General features: G+C 33.1%; 1 protein-coding gene and 1 long non-coding RNA gene across 3 annotated transcripts; one reads left to right on the top strand and one right to left on the bottom strand.

The window, feature by feature from the left end:
* The first annotated feature begins 7,622 nt into the window (after positions 1-7,622).
* LOC114288229 (uncharacterized) lies at positions 7,623-11,890 on the top strand. 2 transcript variants are annotated; one of them, XM_028231713.2, is made up of 6 exons: positions 7,623-8,023; positions 9,079-9,333; positions 9,686-9,859; positions 9,955-10,061; positions 10,620-10,933; positions 11,041-11,890. In XM_028231713.2, the coding sequence occupies exons 1-6, from the start codon at positions 7,847-7,849 to the stop codon at positions 11,580-11,582; spliced, it is 1,569 nt and encodes a 522-aa protein (XP_028087514.2). In that variant the 5' UTR covers positions 7,623-7,846; the 3' UTR covers positions 11,583-11,890. The 2 variants fall into 2 exon arrangements, with proteins under 2 accessions (XP_028087514.2, XP_082723910.1); XM_082867784.1 differs by having other exon boundaries at positions 11,020-11,890.
* Positions 11,891-14,209: 2,319 nt separating this feature from the next.
* LOC145789999 (uncharacterized) lies at positions 14,210-24,671 on the bottom strand. Its single transcript, XR_014328550.1, has 2 exons — positions 24,410-24,671; positions 14,210-16,011 (listed from the first exon to the last, which is right to left on the bottom strand). It is a non-coding gene; the product is annotated as an uncharacterized LOC145789999 (long non-coding RNA).
* Between the last annotated feature and the right edge of the window lie 1,790 nt (positions 24,672-26,461).

Here is a 26,461-nt window from a genome sequence, read left to right as displayed (position 1 = left end):
TAGTGAAATAAAGATAATATATACATACCACTCATCCAGTTCTTGGAAAGTTGGAAGTGATAAGAAGTTTTGTATGGTTGGTTTGGTGAAGGTGGTTTGTCAAGTTGGAGAAGAAGATTGCCAAGAATGAGATAGAAGAAGCTTGCTAACAATAGACAAAAACTAACATGTGCTATATTATTTAGGATTGAAGATTTGAAGTTTACCAAGAAGACTAGTTGCCTACAGAATAAAAATTTAGAGATTCACAGAAAAAAAAAAACAAAAAAACAAAAAAACAAAAAAACAAAAAAAAAGAAGAAGAAGGAGAAGAAGAAACAACTAGATGAAATTTCACATCGATATGAGTCAAGGTTCAACCATTAGGAATGTTTGTTTGATATGTATGAACTTAATGAATATTGCTCTACAAATGAAAACAAATATAATATAGTAGTTTAGGGTCCAATTCAACCAATTCAGCATACAAATAGCAACTTCATCTAATTCATAAGAAAAGAATAAAGAAAAAAAAAATCATTCGGCCTTTCAAAGCCAAAATTATACCTTTTAATCGAAGATCAAATGCCGAAAACATGTACCATATTCGGTACAATAGTATCGAAATATTGTAAAAAATTCAAATCTCAAGTGTTGAATGGATCATTTTATTTCGGAACTCAACGTCAAATGGAGCATTTTATTTCGAAACTCAAGTGTCGAATGAACAAAACAATTTCAGAAAACCAGTACCGAAGGCCCAAAATCCCAACTCTTCAAGGAAAACACGAGGGTTTATTGTAGGTTGTCAATGCACTCCACGGAGAAAATGAAATGATATGAAGCGCGATAACGAAATCGAAACTAAGTAATAGTCACCTTCAAGAGATTTCGGAACTCAAGTGTCGAATAAAGCAGAAGGGTCTTCAATGGAAGGTCTTTGGGTCTTCGATAGAGGGTCCCTTCAATGGATTTTCTCTTTACTATGTGTTGAACTGAAATAGGGTCTAAACCATTCCTTTACAATTTTGAACATGTGTATGGAAAAAGGGTTGAGGTGCTGTGTGTACAAGGATATGAGTTAAGGGTATGATTGGAAAATTTGGTGTTTGAAATGAGAACAATTATTAATAATCAAATTACCAAGTGTATGCACTGAGAAATGATGTACACAGAGGTAAGCAGATGTGTGGAAATAAAATTTTCTGTGGGATTGAGAATTAATCCCATGGGATTAATAGTAAAAAGACTATTTTGTCCCTTCGTTTTAATGATGTACATAGAAGGGTAATTATGTAATTTTACGAGTTTAATCCCAATCAATTAATACCACCACACTACTACGGTAATTCAATTTCCACACACTACTTCCTCTCTTTCCACACACTTAATGATTTTTTTTTTATTACATTTTTTTCTTAAAATTAAATTACTAAAATATCCCTTTCTCAAAACTCTAACTCTAACTCTCTCAAACCATTAGTTTCCACCATCACCATCCATGGTGGCCACCTTTCCTCTCCTCTACTCTTCCCGTTGCCTCTTCCCTACCACTGCGACCCCCTTTTGCTTGAGAAAAAGATCGGCGCACTACTGCGATCTCCCTCCGCCTTCAAGTTTTGATGTACCAATGAGCTCTTTGGTCATCAACAATGTAGGGCTGGTTCTTCCGAAGAGCACGCTCAGTCAAGTTGTGTAAATACTTCTGCTATCAAAAAAATGAACTCATATCATCACTGTCCAACTCCTGCTTACAACCAGGCGAACTCTTGATCTCCTCATCGAAGCAATCAGATTCTTTACTATCAACGTGTACTCCCTGCATGCACAATTTTACAAGTATCATTGATAGGCAAATTAAATGATTTTCAAGAATCTTTAATCCTCTATGATACATGATAACACAGTGTGTCACATAGCCACAAATTGAATACCTTTCATCCCAACCAACCAACCCAAATGGTAAATTAGTCTTTAAAAATGCTTAACAGCTTGTATAAATTTCTAGTTTCAACACGATCTATCACATTGTTAAACATATTGAATTACTACAAGAATGAAATTGTTAAACATATGGAGGTCGCGGAAGTGGTGTCGATGAGTGGAGGGAGGGGCGGGGGTAACGACTGGAGGTGAAAGGGAGGAAAGAGGTGTCGCTGTTACCGTCGGCAACAACGGTTGTGGCTTATTAGGATTAGGGCTTGGAGGATGAAAATGGTAAGGGTATTTTTGGTATGGTAGAATGTGTATTGAGTGAAAGTTGACAATTTAAATTTATTTAGTCTGTGTATTGAGAAAAGATGTGGAAAGAGAGGAACTAGTGTATGAAAATAGAATTTCTCTACTACTACACAAATAAACACACTTTATTTTATATTTCTAACTTAATACCACTACATTACTAATTTCCTTATTCAATCCCACCACACTCATAATCTCATTCAATTTAATCCGCCAAACAAATGTAACCTAATAATAAAGCTAGAATATGTGCTAAGTAGATATAAATTAAAAAAATTAAAAATACATCCTACTCCCCTCTCTCTCTCTCTCTCCTCCTCCTCCCTTTTTATCTAGAGTAACTAGCATACTACCAGTGCTATGCACGTGATTAAATTTCAAAAAATTATTTATGTGAACCTAATAAATACAATCTAATTTTTTTTTCTTCAAAAACATAAATAAAAAATACAATCACCATGTGATTGTATTCCAAAAACATGAATACAATTTTTTTTTTTTCAAAAAACACAGATTAAATGGAATGTAGAAAAACACAATCATTAAAAAAAAAAAAAAATCACCTTGTGATCAAAATGAAGTGTAAAAAAACACAATCACAAATTAAGCTAATTAAAAAAAAAACAATGTAGTCAATTGATAATTAAAAAATATAATTAATTTTTTTTTCAAAAAACATAATGAGTTAAAAACCCAATAAAAAATTAAGCTAATTAATAGTTAAAAAGCACAACTATTTTTTTAAAAAAAATACAGTGAGTTAAAAAATCTAATTACAAAATATAATCTAATTATCATCATCAATAGTGCATAATTTATGTGAGCCTAATGAATATAATCTTTTTTTTTTTTCAAAAAACATAGATTAAAAAAATAATCACCATATTGAAAAATAAATTAAGTCCAAACACAATCACAAAATACTATCCAATAATCATCAATCAAATAGAGTGTAAAAATAATATCACCATATTGAAATACAATGAAGTCAATTGGTAATTAAAAAATAAAATTATTTTTAAAAAAAACATACAAATTAAGTTAATTGATAGTTGAAAAGCACAACCTTTTTTTTAAAAAAAAAACAGTGACTACTTTATGTGAATCTAATAAATATAATTTTTTTTTAAAAAAAACATAAATTAAAAATACAATTACCGTGCGATTGTATTAAAAAAAAATATGAATACAATCTCTTTTTTTTTTCTTTTTCCCTTCAAAAAACACATATTAAATGGAGTGTAAAAAAACATAATCATTTGAAAAAATAAAATCACCTTGCGTAGTTTATGTGAGCCTAATGAATACAATTCAATTTTTTTTTTCTTTCAAAAAAGCATAGATTAAAAATACAATCACTGTATTGAAAAATAAATTAAGTCCAATCATAATCACAAAATACTATCCAATCATCATCAATCAAGCAGAGTGTAAAAATACAATCACCGTATTGAAAAATAATGAAGTCAATTGGTAATTAAAAAATAAAATTATTTTTTTTTTAAAAAAAAACATACAAATTAAGTTAATTGATAGTTAAAAAGCACAACATTTTAAAAAAAATAAAATTACAATGACTACTTTATGTGAATCTAATAAATACAATCTATTTTTTTTAAAAAAAATATAGACTAGAAATACAATAAGTGTGATTGTATTAAAAAAACATGAATAGATTCTTTTTTTTTTTTTTTTAAAAAACACGTATTAAATGGAGTGTAAAAAAACATAATCATTTTAAAAAAATAAAATCACCGTGTGATCAAAATGGAGTGTAAAAAAACACAATCACAATTTTTCTCATAAAAAAAAAGAAAAAAAAAAGCAATGAAGTCACTTGATAATTAAAAAATACAATTATTTTTTTTATCAAAAAACATATTGAGTTAAAAATCCAATCACAAATTAAGCACAACATTTTTTTTAATGAAAAATATAGTGAGTTAAAAAACCCAATTACAAAAAATAATCTAATCATTATCATCAACAGTGCGTACTTTATGTGAACCTAATGAATACAATCTAATTTTTTTCCAAAAAACATAGATTAAAAATAAAATATTGAAAAATAAACAAAGTTTTAATCACAATCACAAAATACAATCTAACATCATCAATAATTAATATTTTATGTGAATTTAATGAATACAATCATTCTTAATCAATTTAAAAATATAATCACTATATTAAAAAATAAATGATTTACTTACCGACTTTTGAATGTTTTTCTTCCAAAATTCTATCCCAAAGCTGCTACCGCTGTGATAAGAAGGCTCCAAGATTCTGTCTTACTTTATGTGAACTCTCTCTCTTGCCCAAATTTTTTCTTTAGGTTGCCGTGTGCTGTGGTAAGGTTTAGGTGAGTAGGTATTAATGGGTAATAGGATTTAGGGTTATACGGGAATTTAATGGGTAGTAGGGTTTAGGGTAATACGGGATTTTTTTTTTAAAAATCAAAAAATTAAGAAATTAAGATTGAAATAATGGAGCTCTCACAAAGTTTGTGAATTAAAAAGACCCTTCTCCTTATATATACAGATTATTTTGTCTTCTGAAAATTTCATATCAATGATGTGTCCAACTAATAACAAAAGATCTGATAATTACATGACACTAAAACAAGATAATGGAGTGTAGGGCCTTGTTCATTTTGTTTTTAGAAAAAAAAAAAAATTTAATTTTTTTTTGAAAAAATAAAAACTAATTTGATAAAAATAAATATTAAAAAGGTATTTTTAATTTTTTAAAAAATATTTATGATCTCCCAAAAGATAAAATTATATAAAAATAATAGATGTTTTTAATTTTTTTTCTAATTTTTTTTAAAAAAATTCTGAAATAAATTTTTAAAAATCAAACCAAACATGAAAGTTTTTTGGCGATGACATAAACTTCAAAGTGAATAGGTAGTTTAACAGTTGTGAAAAGAAAAAGAAGATTCATTGAACATATATATACATAAAAAGAATGATAAAGCAAGAAATGATAACTTGCAAAGAGGTAACCTAATTGGTCATTGGTATGTTTTCATATGCCTAACTTATGTCGACTTTAGTAAATCCCTCTTATTATAGCCTGAATTATGTGAATAGAGATGTCATTTTATTCTCAATTTTACGCTTTTAAAACGAGCTCAAAAAATACTGAGAACACAGTTCAAGTTATAAAATAATTTTTTTTAAAAAAAAAATGGCATGACAAAGCTATAAATGATAATATCTATGGAGATGATGAAAAAGCTTAGTTTACAATAAAATGCCTCAGCTAATAGAAGGCATCACATGTTATCATCCCTATCATGGATAAAATAATAATTCACACTGTTTGGTTTTTAATTTTTAAAAATTTTAATTTTAATTTTTATATTTTTAATGACTTTTTAAAATATTTTTATCAATTTTTTTTTTATAATTTTTAAATGCACTTAATCTTAATACACTTAAAAAGTAAGAAAATCTATACAACCAAATACAAAAATGTATTGAATTTTTATTTTTTTTTGTATTTATTGAATTTTTAAAGTTTTTTTTACAATTATTATATTTTTAAGTGTATTTACATTAGGTATATCTAAAAAATAAAAAAAATTGTGTAAAATATTTAAAAAAATCACTGAAAACAAAATAATACAAAAAAATAAAAACTCAATTTTTTGAAAAGTATACTCCATTTTTTGAAACCAAACCTGGTAAATGGTTTTTTGCTAAATGCATATCAATTAATGGTCTCATAAAAAGCAGTGGAAGATAAAAGGAAAATGTTATAGGCCCAAAATTTTTTACTAAATGAATGACCAAATGTCTTACATGAATATGGGATTCTGAACATAAAATCTGATGTGGTAATGGTTGGAAGATTTGGTTCATTTTAGCATTAATTTCTAATCAAAATATTGCATTATTTCAAGGCTTTCATACTCAAAACAGTAATAACAATTATTTGTCAAATTCAACCAATTAACTTTTAAGGTTTCGAGTTTGAGTCATCCCAATTAAAGTTTGTCAAGCCATTAATTTTAGGGTTTCATATTTAGTTAAAATGCGCACAAACTAAACTAGATACCTGGTTATTAAAAAGAAAGGCTAAATAATAGTTACTAGTTGGTTCAATTAATCAGAATATTTAAAATGTCTAATTTAAGTTCGAAATGTTCTTAGATGTCATAGATTAAGCATTTTCATACTTTTTAAATTTTTTTTTGTACTTTGTTATTTTTATTTTGTTGACATTTTGTGTAATAGCAAATTACTAATTAAGAAATGACCATGAGTAACGCTTTTTTTTTCTTGTTTTGATCATGTCTTTTTAATTTGGTAACACTACAACTATGATTTCATTTAGAACAGTTTATTAAAAGTTAATAATTAGGGTGTTAAAAAAATAGAATCTAAAAGCATTTTTAAAATTTTTTCAATGATTAATTTTTTTAATTTTTTTATTAAAAAAAACTGCAGCAAAGTACAAAGTTCCAAAAAAAAAAAAAGTAAACACAATCTACCAAACAAGATCTATTTCCTATTTATTTTCTGGAAGCTATAACAGTTCATTAATGAATCTTTTTCTTGGGTAAGTTCATTAATGAATCTCGCTCACATAATAAAAGGTAAAAATTAAACAAAAATCTGTTTTTTTTTCCTAACAACCAAATCTAGCAAAATCCTAATAAATATTCCAATTGTATGTTCTTTTTGCCGCCAAATTAGAGAGACCACCAAACTAAATTTAATTAGGGTAACTTAAGGTTTGAAAAAAATATAACTAGTTTCATATTTTTGATATAATTATACCAATCTCTCCTAAGATTTTAATTCACCTAATAGTTAGGTTCTCTTTCATCAATAATTTGTAAGTCGTATGAATGAAAAAATTGTATTGTAATTTTTTTTTATTATAATGTATATTTATGTTTATTTATCTCAGTACTTACCCACTATCTGTATTGTATTATCTTAATAAAAAGAATATATAATTTTAGGATAAATTACAAATATAATTAATCTCACACTTTTGACATAATTATACTGACTTCCTTTTTAGTAATATATTTTTTTTAATAGTTTTTTTAGTGTGATTAAAGTAAACAAAATTAAGCCAAATGATGAGTAAACATTAAAAGAGATCATAACATTATTTTTTATTATTAAAATTAATAAATTACTAATAAAAAAGAATTTAACTGTTATGCAAATTAAAATTTCAAGTAAAACTAATTTAATTATGTTAAAAATATAAAATTAACTGTATTTTTTTCAAATTACAAAAGTGGGTGTAATTTAAGGATGATTTGAGAAATTAGTTAAAAGTTGAGATTTTAGATATAAAAAATATGGGAAATAATATAACTAAAATGACAGGGGGGCAAATGATGACATCTGCAGTTCAAAGTCAAAAGACTTCTTTTTGAAAACAAACTCGTTTTTTTCATTGGCTTTTGTCAAACAAAATCACCTTCACTCTCTCACCTCCGAATTCCACTGCTTTCTGTGGTGAGGCTATATATATACATGATACTGAATCTAAAAAATTCGATTCTTGAAGTGGTTTTTTTTTCTTTGTTTTTTTTATGTGTGTGAATGAATTGGGTTTTGAGATAGAAAGAAATTAGATAATCATTATTTTCCTCCTAATGGTTCAAGAGCTTATTATTGGTTCTAATGAAGCTATGTTCAATGGTGGTTTCTTTGATTCTTCTGAACAATTTCATAACTCAGTACTAGATCCAACAACCAATAATAATGTTGTTTCTGGATTTCCGAGCACTGATTTCAAGAGAATCAAACTTTCCTCTGAGTCCAATCAACAGGTATTATATCATTTTGATCTCTGTTTCTGCAAATATACAATATTTTAGTGTTTATGTGAGGTAGGAGTGTTGAGATTTATGTGTTTAGTATTGTTTTCGTATCCAATATATTTCGTTTTTGTTTGTTTTTCATGTTTTTGAAAACAAAAGCATGGTCAAAAGTGTTTTCCTCAAACAGGGTGTTGTCAGAAAATAGTTTTCGAAAATATTTTGTCAAAAAAAGTTTGCAAGCTTGATATATGGTTTCAGCCATTATTTTTTTTTGTTTTTTTTCCTTTTAAATTTTTGTTTTTAATTGAAATTTCTGAGTTTTTAATTGAAATTTCAGTGTTTCCAATGAATGCAACACTCTTTAACTAGTTTTTTTTTTTTTTAAAAAAAATTTATTTATTTACTTTCCATTCCAATCCACAATTGTGCATTCATGAGCTCTCACTTTTGCTTTTCAACCTCTCTTATTCATTGCTTTCCTTTTTCTTTTTTCTTTTTAATCTGAAAAATGTGAGGTTTATATTGCTTATATGGTTTTGTTGCATTTGTTTTCAGCCATTGCATAGTAATTATTGTTCTTATATATATATATATATATATATATATAACACGCATTTTCTCATGCCCAAATTTCCCATATGAAATTGTCTAGTTTTTTTATTTTAAATTTTGATTTTTTCCACTTTCATCTACCTTCAATTTTTTAGATGATGGTTACAACTGTCTTTTTACACATATATTGCATGTGCATGTAACTTTGTAGTATCTATTTTATTATATAAATCACAAAACTATTTTGATGTGAATCTTTATTTTAAAATTTTGATTTCCAAAAATAGCGATGGAATTGCCAATGAAATAAATAAACATGTCACATTTTAATTAGTTTTCAAAGTCAACTCATATTTCTCACTTTAAAAACTGTCAAAAATTTAGATATAAAATTGCAAACGCATTACGTGTGCATTCGCTGCTAGCATGTATATGTATATTACGCTTCAATACCTCCCATTACTTAGTTTTTTTTTTTTTGGGGGGGGGGGGGGGTGGGGTGGGGTGGGTAGGAATTGGATTTTCACACTTGTGGAGAAGCAAGTCCTCTTGGTTTGACATTGAAGAAGACACCATCTTTTCTCAACTTGGTAGAGATGACCTTATCTCACTCAAGGAGCAAAAACTGCTCAACTGGGACACATCACACATCGTCGATTCAAGAACTTTGTCGAGCAAAGAAGGATGATTTTGTGTATCAACCGATGTATGAGAAGTTGAAGGCCTCAAACTTCCCTGCATTGTTGCTCAAAATTGGCTCGTGGGAGGTAAGAATATTTGGTACTAGCATTTTCATTTTGAATAACTTTGTTTTCTGTTTTTGTTTTCCGTGTTTTCAGTAACAAAAACAATATAACAAAAAAAAATTAAAAGGTTAGAGATTTTGAAAATTCAAAAAACAACTTAAAAATTTCCTAAAAAGTGGAGTGTTTTCAAGAAAATTTACTGAATGTAGAAACAGTTTGTAAAACAAATTTTTTTTGGGTGTGTCGGTTTCATTTTCTCTGTTTTCCAGAATGAAAGGCAACCCTCAAACTCAAAAGACGAAAACAATAATAATAATTTGACTTAATTCATGAAATACAGAGAAATGACTAAAATTTATTGAAATTGTTGCAGAGAAAATCTTTGCACGAAGGCAATTTGGTAGCAAAGTGTTATTATGCCAAGAAAAAAATTGTGTGGGAAGTTTTAGAGGGGGCTTTGAAGAGTAAGATCGAAATACAATGGTCTGATATTGAAGCGATTAGAGCCATTATTCGCGATGATGAGCCGGGAATTTTGGAAATTGAGGTTAGTGAATTTTATTCCCACTCTTCTAAATGATGACATTTAAGTTTAATTCTTCAAGAAATTTTTATTCGATTTTTTGGGTGAATTATGTTCAGTTAAACCAACAACCTCAGTTCTTCAAAGAGACAAATCCGCAGCCACGGAAGCATACACTTTGGCAACAGGCAATGGACTTTACTGGAGGTCAAGCTGCCATTTACAGGTTTGAAATAATCTTTCCTTTTTCACTGCTTCCTATTACTCTAGAAAAATAATAAATAACAAATTTAGCTTGAATAAAATATTATATAAACAAAATCTTAATTGGAATTAAGAACAATAGCATGTGAGATTCTGCATTTCCTCAAAGGTGTCAACGGAGTAAACAGTTTCTTTACTTGTCTTCCTGTTTGGGAGACAAGAAACTGTTTGTGAGATTGCTAACAAACAGGCCCAGGTGGTTTCAGTCAATTTTTATGTCAGCTGATGCAAAATATCAGTTCATTTCTAAAAACAGTTTTTTGCCACAGCAGACTGTGGTCAGTATCTTCAAACACATCTAAAAATGGTAGTGCTTTAAATTTTGAATACTTCCATAGGATGTGGACAATCTTGTAGATTTACCTTTCGAAATTTAAGCACTACCATTTTAATGAATTGTGACTAACAAAACGTTCATTTATCATACATTAGTTATCACATTTAACTTGTACATACAAGTGTATGCACATACATATGGCACATTTAATGCAATGATTTGTTTGATTTTTTTTTTTGGTAGGAGACATTACATCAAATTTCCTCCAAGAACGCTTGACAAACACTATGAGAAACTTTTGCAATGCGACAAACGATTGTTAGAACTCAGCCAAAAACCTTTCCCAAGGATGGAAACTCCTTATTTCTACTCAAACATCTATGAGGTTACCGACATCCCTTTTGATTTCACTGTGCGTCAATCACAAGTCCCTCCCACATTGCAACATTCTTTTTCAACTATTCCTAGATCTTTAGTTCCTCCTCATCCGATTCAAAATTTCAAGCTAACAACCAGACAACCCTTTGGTATTATGGACTCAAATTCACCAATGTCAGGTATACAATTTAGTCTTTTGAATTGAACCTTAAAAAAACTATTTGTGTTGATTTCTTTTCATCAAATATGTTTTTGTGATAACCAGTTATGGATTTTCCACGCACAGATGAGAACGTTAATGGCTACACGTTTGATAATCGAAGGATGGTGCATTGGGGTCAACAAGGGAACATTGTCGAAAATGTTTTAGCAAGGGAAGATCAAATACAAGCCAATGCCAATGCTGCCTTTTCTAGTCAAGGATATCCAAACACTGGGTTACTTGGTGACCTCGAAAACCATTTGCTAGGTGACTCACAAAATGTATGCTCCAATGAGAGAACGCTCCTTGCCAGAGTGAGTTCAATGTGTTCACTGCTCGATCCATTTGAGGTGGCAAACCCCCAAAACAACAATTCCATGAATCAATCGGAGTATAAACAAGGAAAATTTAGCGATGATCACTTAATTTTGGGTACAACCGAGCATTCTGGAGTAGATGGCGGGCTATGCTACCCACAACCCATTTGTTGCTTGGCTCCACGAGTTTCTGACGAGAGCCATATGATGCATCTTCCAAGGGACAATTCATCGTATCCGTACAATTTCTATCATCCTGAGGTGAATGATTATGGATTTGTTCACACTGGCCACGGGGTCCACCAATAGGCGTGATGTGGCGGCAAAAATGAGGAAAGTCGTGGACATAGCAAGGGGATGTGTGGGCTAATGTTATTACACCATCACTTGTTTGTTTCATGAGTACACATTTTGTATATAGGCAATGAAAATAATCCCCCAATTTTATCTAGTGAATAGGGTTTTAGTTTTTTTTATTTTATATTAAGTTTCCATTCTTGGTTATCTTAGAAGAAAGATTTCAGAGTTTGTTGATCATTTTCTATAGGGGAAGAGGGATGTTTTGATTATCTCCCTATTATCAAGTTTTTAAAAATGTTTCAAACTCCCATATCTGCTTAAACACAAGCAAAAAACCACCCACCCTTCCATTGTCTCTATTCTGTGACTTTTTGTGAAATTGTTTTGTTGTGAGCCCCACTCACCCTTTGTCTCTCATTTGTGATTGTTTCTATGAAATTCTTTGTGTGCAGGTATACTTTGTGTTATTGAGATTTCAATTTCGTGTAGTTTCTTATTTCTTCAAATTAAATATCTAACAACAAAAATGTCTAAACATTATTAACCTTGGCTGTCGGAAAAACATATGGTCAAAACCAAGATTTGACAAACAAAAATGATTTCTACAATGGCTAAAATTGACTCTTTTTTTTCACCAGCACACAATGGCTACAATTGATTTTCACAGTGCACATTTTATGATAGAGCTTAGATTTGTGTGTGTAATTGTGATGTTTAAAACGTTGTACTCTATGTGCACTTCATTTCAACAATGAGCCCTCCAATATTCAATCGAATTAATGTTTGTGGCTTGATGAATTATCCTTCTTGAAACAACTTTTATTTAGATGTTTTGTTTTTCACTCTGAGAAATTTGAACTGTAATTAAGTGTACATATTTAACGATCTCAAAGAAACTTGTCATCCTAAGTGCCCTCAACAGCTTTGTCCGCTGTCTTGAATGCCTAGGAGGGCAAAAAAGAAAGGGAAATTTACCAATAAATCCTATTTTACAAACTGTTATACCAAATAGTCCAACTTTTATTCTATTATACCCAATAGTCCTGCTGGTGTATTGATTTGGTCCTTTTTGTTTTTTTTTTTCTTTTTTGTTTTACTCTGTGGACGAGAGTGCCCTTTCATTGATTTACAAACTGTCATTTTTGGTTCACTGATTTGGTCCCACTTTCATTCCGGTGTGGCACACCCTCAGAGATTTGCGTGTGTGTGTGTGTATTAGTGTGTGTGTTGCAGAATGGGTCTCCATGAGAGAGATGAGTGAGGCGGTGGGTCACCATGAGAGAGATGTGTTGCAGAATGGGTCTCCATAAGAGGGCTCGATCAAGCGGTCATCAATTCGTACCCTCGGTTTCCATTCTCGAAGGATCGAGGCGGTGGAATCAACGATCCGATGTATTTGATCTGCTTGTGTGAGTATAAAGATGCTGAGATGCTGAGGCTGCTGCTGGGTGTGTGCGTTAATGGTGTCTTCTGTGTCTTCCAGTACGCCCAATCGCTCTGCCTCTCTTCGATCTGCTCCACCGCCGCCTCTCTTACCCTCAACTCCGGCTCGCGCATCATTCTCCGACTGCCGCGGAGGCTCGGCAGGCGACGCACGAACCGACGGCTCAGGAAGATTAGATCGGTCAGCAACGGCGTCCCTGTGTGTATCTGTGTGTGTGTGTGTCTGCCCTCACAATGTATGTGTGTATCTGTGTGTGTGTGTGTATCTGTGTGTGTGTGTGTCTGCCCCTCACAATGTATGTGTGTATCTGTGTGTGTGTATCTGTGTGTGTGCCCCTCACAATGTATGTGTGTATCTGTGTGATAGGAGAAAGAGCCCATGCCAGCCCCTGTGTGTGTCTTACGGTTAGATGAGGGTAATTATGTCCTTCACAATTAAATGGGACTAAATGGTTTAATAGAATAAAAATGGGACCAATTGGTGCATAAGTTCAAATTTTGAGATTTATTGGTAAATCTCCCAAAAAGAAACCAAGCTATTTGAACTTGAATTGTGTTGGACTAGTTAAAAACTTGTTCAAGATAACAAGCTTAACAGCTCGGCTTGTTATGGAAAGCAATCAAGCTTAAACACACTTTAACTAGAGTTTGACTAGTGCTCCGCTTGTTAGAAACTCATCCTAACAAAAGTGATAGCCCAAGTCTCATCTGAAGCAAAACAGTTACTTGCATCCAGAAGAGAGGTTAATAATGGATGTATTGACTTGTAAACAACAATTCTACATAAGGCTACCAATGCAGAAAGCTTATATGCGAAACTAGGGCTGGAGACTTCTTGTTACTGCTTGTTGCTTTTACACTTCATTGACACAACCATTAATTCATCAAATTCATTAGCCATCGAATTTCTGAACGGTTGGTAGTTTTGGTGAAGTGTATTGAGTCAAAGTGTCACTGCTCGAGTTTTAGTAAACATAAATTTGAAAGTCATTCGTGTCGTAAAATTTAACAATCTAAAAAACCCATCACATTAGATAATTCCATAAACTGATGCCGATATTCTACGCAGATCCGGTAATACTCTTGTAATATGAAAAAAAAAAAGAAAAAAAAGAGGATAAAAAAAAAAAAAAAAAAAACAAAACTATGATCAAGCTCAATGAATCAAAGACTCGTGTTTCTACATTATGCAGTGAAGTTTAAATCAATGAAATGCTCTTTTAAACTGTACTTTCGATGTACCAGCTGATCACATCCATTTACTAATGACAGATTGATTAAAAGTCAGCAAGATATGAAGAAAATAAGTACCACACAGATATGTTTGTCAACAAATGACAAGAAAACATATTTCAAATCATGGAAGACATTCCACAAATCAGGCAGGGCACTCACCTGAGAAGAACTGATACATTGTAAAAACCATTGAAACTTGAGAGCTCGATGCGAAAGGCATCACCCTTGCTGTAAGCTCTCCTCAAGGACTGCACAGAGAGAGAGAGATGGGGCAAAACAACTTGAAGTAGAGAACTTGACATACTCCTATTGAAAGCAACAATTGTGCAAATCCCCACAGGCTGATGATCAGGAAGCCATTGATGTCTCCTTTCAAACCTTAGCAGAAAGCAAGAAGTCTTGTTGCAGTATAGACGATCAGATTTTGCGTTTCAGGGAACAAATGTAAAAGGATACAACCCATGATGCAGAGAGAGATAGACTACACAAGACTTGTAGCGTTGGCAATGTTTGTGTAAAGTGTGTGCTGCTTTAACAGTTGAATCAGCCTGAGCTATAGAGTTTCAGAAACGTGTGAAAGTTAAAACTACAGAGTTCACTATGTGTAAAGGTATGCTAAATCTCATTCTAATCTCCAAGATCCACTGAAACAACTATATGGTTGGGTCATGCATTAGAAGCAGGATGAAATCAAACCTTACGTAAGAGTTGCTGTTCTTACAGCCCTCGAGAACTTGTGGTAGGACTAGCTTTTCACCAAGCCAGTGGTAGGATTGAATGTCCCTCATGCTTTCACATTGATCAGAAATTAATATCAATCCGTTAATGACAATCAATTCGAGTTTTGCCACTAGCAATTAGCTTAAAGGGGGGAAAGAAGAACACCTTCTGAGAAATTTTATATTAAGATTATAGATTAAGCACCTACAAATATCTGATCGAGTAACCTTTGGAGTGTATAACAAGCTTGATAAACTAAAGCATAACAGCTGATTTGACAAAATGTTAGTTTCATTAGAAGTTGTATGGGTGAATAACACAAGCTATTCCTACACCCAAAATTGATCCCAGGGTCTTGAGTAAACTGAGGCCACCCCAAACCTTGGGGTTAAATTGATCCTAGGGTCTTGAGTAAACACCACTTCTGACACAAAAAAGGCATGAAGACAATCAAGATTGTAAATACTCTCTGCTGGGAACTCCGAGCATCGATGAAGTCCTTGAAGCGACCCAAAAAAAGACAAAGCACCGTGTATTGCTGTAATCAGTTTAATGCATCCAACAAAGAGGTTATAGAAGATAAAGTTCATAAACTTCAGCTGCCAACCAAGCTCACTTGTAAGCAGGTCCCCAACTTTTTGGCTCTCATCAAAATCACTAAGCTCATGGAAGGCTGGGCTTATGTTGTCATACACTTGGCTGAGGCACTTTACTAGAATCTTCTGGCACGGCTGGAGGTTTGCTACTTCCATTTGCACCTTCTTATGCTCCCTCTTCAAAGCTCATCTCGTCGAATTTTCTTTTCTTTAATGGAGAGACCAAATTCTCCTTCCCATTTTCTGTCTCTTTCCCTTTTCCTTTCTCGTTCTCTTTCTCTTTCTCTGATTGGGTTTCAACATTTAGAGGAAACAAAGGAGGCTCACAGCCACTTAATCGACAGAATACCCTTTCAACTGTTTCACTTATTTCCTTCCCCAGCCCATTGTTGTCCAGAATCAAATCCCAAACTGATTTAGAGGATTTCTCAAGCACTGAAGTCCTGCAGGGCACCAACAAGGTACGAGGAAAAATGAAGTCAAATTAAAGTGCTTGCCAATAAAATGTCAGAGAAATAGGTTTAATGATTAATGACTCTTTGACTTATACATCATGAGAATGTAATGTACTGCAGTACAATACATAATGAACACCTAATGCATACAACCACAATTGATAGTTACTATAATTGAATCAAACAGTTCTCCAGAAACAAGTGCACGAGAATTAATGCAAGGAACTCTATTTGGCAGAGTAAAACTTACAGAACTGAGATAAAGAACTTCATATTATACTTGCTGAATTTTTTTTGGTAACGATAGCAATTTACCATTTTTTTTGTTTTCAAAAAGGCGACATGTCTATTTTTATTTTGTTCAAAACAAAAACAAAAAAACGTGGCTGATGCATAGGGAGTTGCCACAAGTGGTAAGTGACGGGTGCGGGTGGTCAGAAGTAGTAGCCACTAGGAGGTAGTGGTCGGAGGTGGTGGCCGGCAGGGAAGAGTGGGGGAGGGAGAAGGGAAGAGAGAATACAAACTTGTTTTTAAAACAAGTTGAAAATTATTTACATATTTTGGAAACGAAAAACATTTGTCAAAGATGTTTTTGATTGGAGTTTACATATTTTTTGAAAACAAAAACAAAAACAAAAAACAGTAAGGGCATGTTTAGTAATGTTTATGTTTACAATTTTCCATTTATATTTATAAAATTTTTAAAAACTGTAAATAAAAACTCGTTTGGTATCTATTTTGGTTTTCTAAAATAGAAAATTTGGCTATAAACCCCTTTTCCTTCCTTTAATTGTTAAAAGGATTAAGAAAAAAAATTATACTTTTTAAACCCCCTCATAATTATAAAGTTTTGCATAAAGGACAAAATTTATTATTTAAATATTTTATCAGACTATTATACCCTCAACTAAATCTTCCCACCTTCTCCACTCACTCTCTCGCCACCTCTCCGTCTCTCTCCTCCCCCTCTAAACACAGCTTCTCTTCATAGCCATGTCAGAGGCCACCCGTCGATCTCTCCCCCTTGTCGCCACCGTCCGTCGGTTTCACTCCCTCCATCGCTGCCACCCGACGAGATCTAACCACTACTAGACAAGATCTGGTCGCGTAGTGAATAGATCTGGTCCCGCCGCTGCTCTGCTCTTCCTCTGTCGTTGATGGCGCTAAATAATTGTTGCACAAGATAAATACATACATACACAGACATGGACATACATTCTGTATGTAGGTATGTATGTATACGTGGAGATATATATATGTGTGTGTGTGCGCGCGCGTGCGCATTTATGTATGTATATATGACTCATAAATACATGTGTATATGTATATATATAGGTAAGTGAGTGTATGTATGTATATCTGTGAGTGTGTGAGCGTATGTATGTATATCTGTGATTGTATGTATGTATGAGACAGATTTGGAATAGTAAAATTTTAATCTGGCTAAAAATATGTTGATTTTCTTAGCAACCAAACTATATTTGGTTTTCTTGTTATGTTTCTGTGATTTTCTCAACAACCAAACACGCAAGGTTATTAATACATGACACTTAATGTGATTCAAAGTGGATACTCTCCTTAGATCATAGTAAAATTGTACTTTGAGAGTAAAATTTTACTCTAAATCAGAGTAAAATTTACTATGATTCAAAGTAAAATTTTACTCTGAAATTTTACTCTGGTTAAAAACATGTTGATTTGTTAAACGATATAAAATTTTACTTTAAATCATAGTAAACTTTACTCTGATTCGGAGTAAAATTGTACTTTCAAAGTAAAATTTTACTTCGAATCATAGTAAACTCTGATTCAGAGTAAAATTGTATTTTCAAAATAAAATTTAACTCTGAATCAGAGTAAAATTTTACTCTGGTTAAAAACATGTTGATTTGCTTAACAATATAAAATTTTACTCTGAATCAGAGTAAAGTTTACTATTACTTTGAAATACACTGTGAAGATGGCTTAATAGGAGAGCTGATAGATATGAGGGTAATATAGTAAAAGAAACAAGTTTTAAAATGTTAAGGGATTTTGAAAGTACCAATATAATTCTTGTCCTTTTGAAAGACAAATTAGACAGTGAGGCGTCTATCACAAAATTCCCCTATTTTGTTTCATACGTCATTTTGATTCCCATATTTTTAATTGATTTAATTTTAAATTTTGCATTAATTCAATTCAATTAATAATGTCAATTAGTATTTTTGAAGTAAAATCGTTAATCATATGATTGAGATTGACTCACTTAGTTAAGAAAATTTACAATTTTATTTTTAAGGAAAATTCAAAGCAAAACCTCTTCAGTAAACCCTTATTTTGTGAAAATGACAGCTCAATTTATTTTATTTCATAAACTCCATAAGAAAAAAATACATAATTGAACAAAGACAAAATAAAATATCTTTTTTTTTTCTTGGATAATATTGTCAAAGTAATATGTTACTGTAAACCAGAGTAACATGTTACTATGAGACAGAGTAACAAGTTACTGTAACTATTTACATCAATTTCGACGGTAATAATTATTGTTTTTTTTAAGAATTTCATAGTCAACATGGATCTTATTTTATAGATTTTGATGAGAAGATTCTAAAAATACTAATTTTATTAAAAATCGACATCTACATCAAAAATTATATTATTTTAAAATTTAATATTTTGATAATAGTGGTATGTGTTGGACTTTTCAAGAAAAACTTTTTATGCTTATCCTTAATGCATTAAAGTTTTATTATGAGGGGGTTTTGACCAAATCCTCCTTCTAAAATTTGTAAACATTTTACAAATTTTACTAAATTTTTGTAACAATTAAAAAGTTAGTTTCACTTGTTTTTTTTTTTTTTAAAAAAAAAAAAACAAAAGCTTTCATTCTCCCACATCCTCAGACCACCATCCACTACTCATAACCACTATCGGGCACCCCCACCTTCGGCCACCATCGCCACTGACCTCTTATGAATATTAGCACCAGCCACCACCTTTGATGGCTGATGACCATCTTCGACCTTCAACAACTACCTTCAGCCACCACCTCATGCGGCTGTAACCACCTCCAACCACCATCAACCATCTCCAGTGGCCAACAACAACCTCTGATCACCACCTTTGCATGACCAGCAACTACATCCATCCAGCCACCATCTGTAACCCTTGACAACCACCTTCAGCCACCACCACATGTGTACCAAACATGTTTTTGTTTTTTGTTTTTTTTTACAAAAAAATAAATATGAACACGTTTAATGTTATTTGTAAACAAAAAGCAATAAACTGTAACCAAACAACACCTACGCATAAACATTGCCAAACATACCTTTAGGTAACTATTGAAAATTATAGGAAGCTAAAAAAAATTAAATTCAAAGAAACAACGATATTTCAAAATTGGCATAGTTTCAAAGAAAAGCTTATAGCAACCATATATAATCACTAGCAGTTGGAGCACGCTATGTGTGTGCAATTTGAAATAAGTAAAAATAAAACAAAATATTTACTATATATTGTGTGCCACCCAAGTGATAAGAGTCTTCTTCATTAAACCTAAGGTCCAAGGTTTGAGTCCCACACTCCTCCCATCTATCTAATTTTTTTGTTTCAAATAGAAAAATAGACACTTGGCAACATAAGGAGAGAAAGCTCAAGGCCGACTCAAGGGGGTTGCAAACAAAGCACTTACTTTAGGCCTCGATATAACAAAAGGCTTCATTTTGAATTGAAATCTTATAGGTAAAACAAAAAAATAAAATAAAATAAAAAATAAAATACAGAATGTCAGTAGCTTTTCCAGACTAAAAAAAGATTATCAAGTTTTCAATCAACTTTGTACATTGGCTATACACCCATGTGAGACCACATTCATATGTGTAATTGGTAAAAAAAAATAGTGATTTAGTAGAGATCCCTATCATTTGTGTAATAGCAAAAGTATATTTCCCACTCTCTCACTCATAAATTAAGAAAATAAAATTTAGTTAAAATCAAATATTCTTATGAACAATTTCATTCAGTAGATATTAATTTCACTAAATATAACTTGCAAGGAAAAATTTTAATTTTTTTTATACTCTTGACATTTTTAACTAAAAATAAAATTTATTGAAAAGACACATGAAAAAGGTTGAGGTATTCATTCGGGTTTCTCCATCACAAAGGGGCTTTTATGAAGGTAGGCAAATTTTAGACGTGGTTTTGGTGGCAAATGAGGTGGTGGAGGAATATAGGAGTTTAGGGAAGGTGGGGATTGTCTTTAAGATAGATTTTGAGAAAGCTTATGATCACATGGATTGGCAGTTTCTGGATTTTGTAATGGAAAGGGAAGGTTATGGTGAGAGATAGAGATCATGAATTAGGGGGTGTTTAGCAACTTGTAACATGTCGATGATCGTCAATGGTAAGCCAGGGGAGAGCTTCAAGGCTTCGTGAGGACTCAGTGTCATAGACTGACAAATTTTGATGTTGTCCCTCACTAGAAAGCCCTGGGAGATTGTGGAGATTGCTGGAAGCTTCTAGAACTCCCTAGAGTTCTGTAGATGGTTATAGATATTTGCACATCCTTCTAGATATGTATATTCTAAAATAGTCTATAAGATGGAGTTAGAGGAAGTGTCTAGAACAATCTTTATCATTGTAGTTATAGAATATTCTTTGTAGCCTATAAAAGGGGGAGGGCCTCATTTGCCCAAACAATCCAAAGCAATACAAAGCAAGCATTCTCCAAGAGTTTCTCTCTCTAGAATAGTTTCTCTCTCTAGAAATCTTCAAGTAGGTGTGAATCTCTCCTAGCTCTCTTCCACGAAGGCTTACTTAGTTACACAAACTAGGTGGGTGTCAAGCATCTAAGGCCGCACGGTTGGCTTGGAAAAATCAAGGCCATGACAGTTGGTATCAGAGCCAAGTTACGAAGGCATCGTAACTAAAGAAGGAAGAACACCATGTCAGAAGTAATTCTGACAAGAACTACGGAAGGAAGACTGCTGCTAATTTGGGCAAGAAGGCCAAAGATAAGTCATGCGACATTGTGAGTGCCATGGAGACTCGAGTGGTCAAGGTGGAAGTGGCCGTGGCCGATGTCAAGGAACGGTTAGATCGGTTGGAACAAGGGATGGAACAACTTGACGGCAATGTGCAAAGCCAAGTCGAAGAATTGCTTGAGTTCGTGCAGGACACCATCTGGACCAACTCTGAGACCCAAAAGCAGGAAAGCTATGGCTTCCAAGAACGGATCTTGAATGCTATCCCTAGAACTACATAAGGTAATTTATAATTTATGTAAATTTCAAGGGGTGTTGTGGCTCGGCTTTTCGCGCTCCCTTTCGGAAGAATGAATAGCCCTTACAGTTCGGACTCCACTTGTGTTGGTTCTGAATCTGATTTCACAAGTGCAATGTCAAACAGTGAAAACACGAAAAGAGTCCAAATCCAGCAATTTCTTTTGGGAAATCGATGTTTGAATCAAATGCCAAAAATGGACTGCTTTGCCAGATTTTAGAGTCGCCACCTAAATATTTATTTTGGAAAATTTCGGAAACCCGTGACTCATGCCAAAGGACATTAGTCCGTCGTCACCAAAGTGTCTTGGTTCGGGAACTTAGGTATGAGAGGGAAAGGTCAATAATTGAACACCCCACTCACCCGATCAAAGATCGGCCTCTACTAATCATGATGTGATTTTTATGTACAATATATGTTCTTGTTCTATATGTAACATACAAGTATAGACTAATTTCACGAAAAGTTGGAGCGTTTGATTTTATGTTTGTTTTGAAAAAAAAGTGTTTTGAATATGTATCACTTAAAATGGTGATCTCATATATACATGAATCAAAGTATCCCAATTCAAGTGATTAGCCTTCATCCATAGACATTCAAACAGGTATATCAAATAAGCAGTTAGCCTCATGGTAGTATGTTTGATATGACAGCATTCATACTTATGCAATATGCTAAAGCAAAAATGCTTACCTTAATGTCTGAAGGCGAGTCCAAAAAGAAAGCAAATAGTTAGAACAAAATGCATGATCCTAATTTAATGACTAATGCAACACATGCAACGTGCAATTTAAGGTTCGGCTACTAGTATGGGATGTGAGTCAATTCAAGGCATGTGATAGAGCATGTATGCAAGTAAGGAGTTTGAATTTGACATTTGAATAATATGATAAGCCAAACTTTTATGCATGCAAACGAATGGATGCAAATCATAGAAAATGCTAATTAAACATGATGTCCCTAATCTAACCATCATAAGCTGGTAAATAAAAGGGAGAAAGAATGGGGGTTGGAGGACATACAACTTATTACATATTTGTCCTTGCGAATGAGGGTCCGAATGTCCAGGTGTCCGAACAAATAATTATCACAAAGCCAAATGAATAATAAATGAAAGGGGCTGTCTAGTTTATTACAATAATAATATGCAATGATTGCTCGATGCTCCTCAGGAATTATTCTGTCTGCCTTGTTGGGATTTGTTTTGTTTCACCCCTAGTTACTGTTTTCAACCAAAAGTGTATTGTTTTGAAATTTATTGGAGCCTTGCTGACCCCAAAACACGACTCAGTCGAGCCCCAAATAAATCCAATACTTTGTTTTCTTGTGAAAATCTGTTTTTTGTACCTAAGGTGAAACAGCGCAGACAGGGTATTCCTAGCCATGTTTGTCTTCTTTTTTACCCTTCTCCATCATAAAAATACTCAAGAGAGGGTTGGAATCATTTCCAAAACCATCAATTAGCAAGTTGATTGCTTGATGATCTCGGATACAATTTGGACAATGATCAATAACTGCAATGAATAAACAACCACCCCTCCCTCCTATCATGAAGTGAATTCAAGAAGAGAGGTAGAGACACTTTAAGGTTCATCAAAATAGCATGAATTGATGTAAAATAAGCCTTGACACAATAGACTCGGTATAATGTCCGACTGAGTCCAATTAATCTTGATAATTCTTGATGTCGGTTGTAATCCAATTTTAACTAATTTTATTAGCCTTTTTTATTACCATTCCATTTATTTATCTTTTTTCCTGTTTGTGCAAAAGTGATATTTACGTCCACTATGTCCAAAACGCAATAAAGAGAAACAAGCATCAACTTAACCCGAGAAACAAATCTTATTTTCTTCGGGGGAAATTATAAAGGAAGAGTCAAACTTATTTACAAGCGATAAGGGATTCCAAGTCAAACTCAAGATGTGCAACAGGGATTAGTCAAACTCAAAAGAGTGATAATGACTTAGAAAAACCCAAACTTGAGTGATAATGACTTGAAATCCAAACTTAATAATAAGTGATAATGACACTTTCCTTGGTAATTTCCAAGGATCAATTAGTCTCTTAAAAGTAAACACACTGATGAATAAAGAGAAATGGAAAGATTGTGCTTTAATATAAGAACATGTATACATTTGGGGTAGTGAACCTCCAAAGAATTTAAACCGTTAAGTATAGAACGTTTTATGCCTTTGGTAGTAAATCCCCTAAGAGATTAAATCAGTAAGCATAGAGCATTGTATACTTTTGGTAATGAACCTTTATGCCTTTGGTAGTGAATCTCCAAAGAGATTAAACCATTAAGTATAGAATGTTTTATACCTTTGGTAATGAACCTCCTAAGCATAAAACGTTTTATGCCTTTGGTAGTGAATCTCCAAAAAGATTATACCATTAAGCATAGAGCGTTTTATACCTTTGGTAATGAACCTCCTAAGCATAAAACGTTCTATGCCTTTGGTAGTGAATCTCCAAAGCGATTAAACCATTAAGCATAGAGCATTTTATACCTTTGGTAATGAACCTCTGAAGAGATTAAACCATTAAGCATGGAATAGTTCCTTTCTTATACTTGAACCACAATCTTAATTTTTCATAACTTTTTAATCGAAATAAGCAAAGAATGGAGGGAGGTTGCAGAGATGATTATGCGAAGTTGATTAATTGGTTAGTACAAACAAACTTGATATTTAAAACATAAATCATTGAAATAAATTAAACAGCCCCCTAAATAGCATACAATAGTGTTGAAATTAAGCTATAGAAAGCGAGCAAAATTAAATAGGATCAAGTTAGTAAACAAGTAGAAAGAAGGGTGGCTAACCCCTCCACTTTTACAACTTCAAATCACATAGTTTAAATGTTGAAAAACAGCCCCAAAATAGTCCCAAATCAGCCCCAAAACAGTGGGAAAAATTAGCGAAAACAAGTGGGAAACACAAGGATTCAAGCTTGGAATAAGGTTTAAAGAAGGGTGATTAACTCCTCCACCTTTGGGTAGCTTTTAATCACAAGTTTCAGCCCTCAAAACAGTCCCAAAATAGTACCAAAATAATAGGAAAACACAAGAAAAAGATGAACAAAGATTGAAATGAAAGTAAGGAAACTTTACCTCTTGTAGAGAAGTGTTCTTGTTATAAATCAAACTTGATTCCAAAGTACCCTCAAGTTTGAGTATGATTTTCAATTCTCAAATCAAGATCCAAGTTCAAGCTCTTGTATGGTATGGATGGATGGAAGAACAAGGAAGAACAAAGATAACACCTTGATATTTCTCTTCGTTGATATTTCTAACTTGGTATTTCTCTTTGATATATGATATTTCTAACTTGATATTGTTTTCTTAACTCTTGATAATGTTTTTTTTTCTCCCCTAAAACATCACTTTGAGCCTTGTATTTATAGGCCTTGAGCTGCTGCTCCTCAAAATATCAGCACATTTCGACAGCTTTGAAAAGTCAAAAGGGGCGGCATGACCTCGGTGAGGTCTGATCGGATTTCAGAGTCTGCATTCAGGCCCGACTTCAAATAGGCATATCTCCATCATCTGGACTCTGTCTCAGGTGATTCTTGAGTCTAAAATGAACCCCTAGAAGTCCTCTTTCCAATGGAGGTGGCCTCATATCTAAATTCTAAGTTTTCGAAGAGATATTCCTATTTTAGTGAATGTTGCTCTGTTTTGACCTTATCGGATTTATGCCTAACTTCAAATAGCCATATCTCCCTCATCCGGACCGGTTTGAGGAGATTCTTGAGTCTAAAATGAAGCCCCGGAAGTCCTCTTTCCAATGGTGGTGGCCTCACATGTAAAGTCTAAGTGTAGAAAGAGATAAGCCTGATTTAATGAAGGCTGCTCAGTTTTCTCTTAACGATTTTATACCTAATTTCTCCCCAACTAGTTTTCTTCCCTTTCCTTCAATTTTCTTCAAATCCAAACCTTTAACTAGGATGTTTTAAAGATTTTTTTCTTTTTAAAGAGTTCCCCTCCTTTCATTTATTTCCACTTTGTCCTTGCTCGGTTTACCGACAAGTGTAGTTTTAAATGAAATGCGAGCCTCGGAACATCGTAGAAGCATTTGGACAAATATTTTGAAACAGGGTTTTGGTTTAAAATAGTTTGGCCAAAATGGGGTGCAAGGTTTGGGATTAGAGCTTGAATCCAAATTTCTTCGCTGAGAATTCAAAAGATTGCATAGTGTAACTTTTATCATCGGGTGTTCGGAATAAAGCGCCTAAGTCTTACTGTAGACACCCCATTTTTGACCGCCCTTAAGACTTGGGCTCTACTGATTGTTTACTTGGTGATGAAAGGTGTGTAGTGCAAAGGTTCGATTTCTTTGACAAGAGGAGAGTCAAATCCTAACCTCACACCCCATTTTGGACCAAAGCTATTTTGAATGGTTTTTAGACCTTAAAACCCTCTTTTTCAAAATGTTTTTGAAATAAAGTTCCTACGATGTTCCAACACTCGCATTTTGTTAAATGTTGTGCTTTTCGGTAAACCGGGCAAGGGCAAAGTGAAAATGAATGAAAGAGAGGTGAAATCTTCAAAAATTCTTTCAAAACATCTTGGTTAGAGGTTTGGAGTTGAAGAAAAGAGGAGAGGAGAGAAGAAAGCAAGTTGGGGAAGAAGTTCGGCATGAATTGTTAAGAGAAAGTCGAGCAGCCCTCGCTAAATCATGCTTTTCCTTTTGTATTCTTGGATTTAAGTTATGAGGCCACCATTGTTCGAAAGAAGACTTCCGGGGCTTTATTTTTCACTTAAGAATCTCCTAAAGTCGAGTCGGGATGGGGGAGGTATGATTGGTTAAAGTTGGGCATCAATCCGGATAGGACCGAAACTGAGCAGTCTTCACTAAAAGAGTGATATCTCTTAGCACACTTGGAATTTTGAGGTGAGGCTGCGACCATTGGAAATATTACTTCTGGGGCTTCATTTAGACACAAGAATGACCTGCAAAGGAGTCTAGATGAAGGAGTTATGCCCATTTGAAGTCGGACCTACAGAGCAGAATTTGCAGTCACCCAACATTAGTAGCTGGTCGGCCATCACAAGTAGCAGGTTGGCCTCAAAGATGGCCGGCCGGCCAAGAGTGAACCAAACTCAGAATTTTTGAAGATATTTTTTCCTCCAGTTGTTTCCAGGTTGTGCCACCTGTCCTAG

The sequence above is a fragment of the Camellia sinensis genome, chromosome 5 (assembly GCF_055761805.1).
Source record: "Camellia sinensis isolate YWXY chromosome 5, ASM5576180v1, whole genome shotgun sequence".
Classification (NCBI taxonomy): Eukaryota; Viridiplantae; Streptophyta; class Magnoliopsida; order Ericales; family Theaceae; genus Camellia; species Camellia sinensis.
Note: the sequence above shows the minus strand (reverse complement) of the source record. Positions and strands in the feature narration are given on the sequence as shown.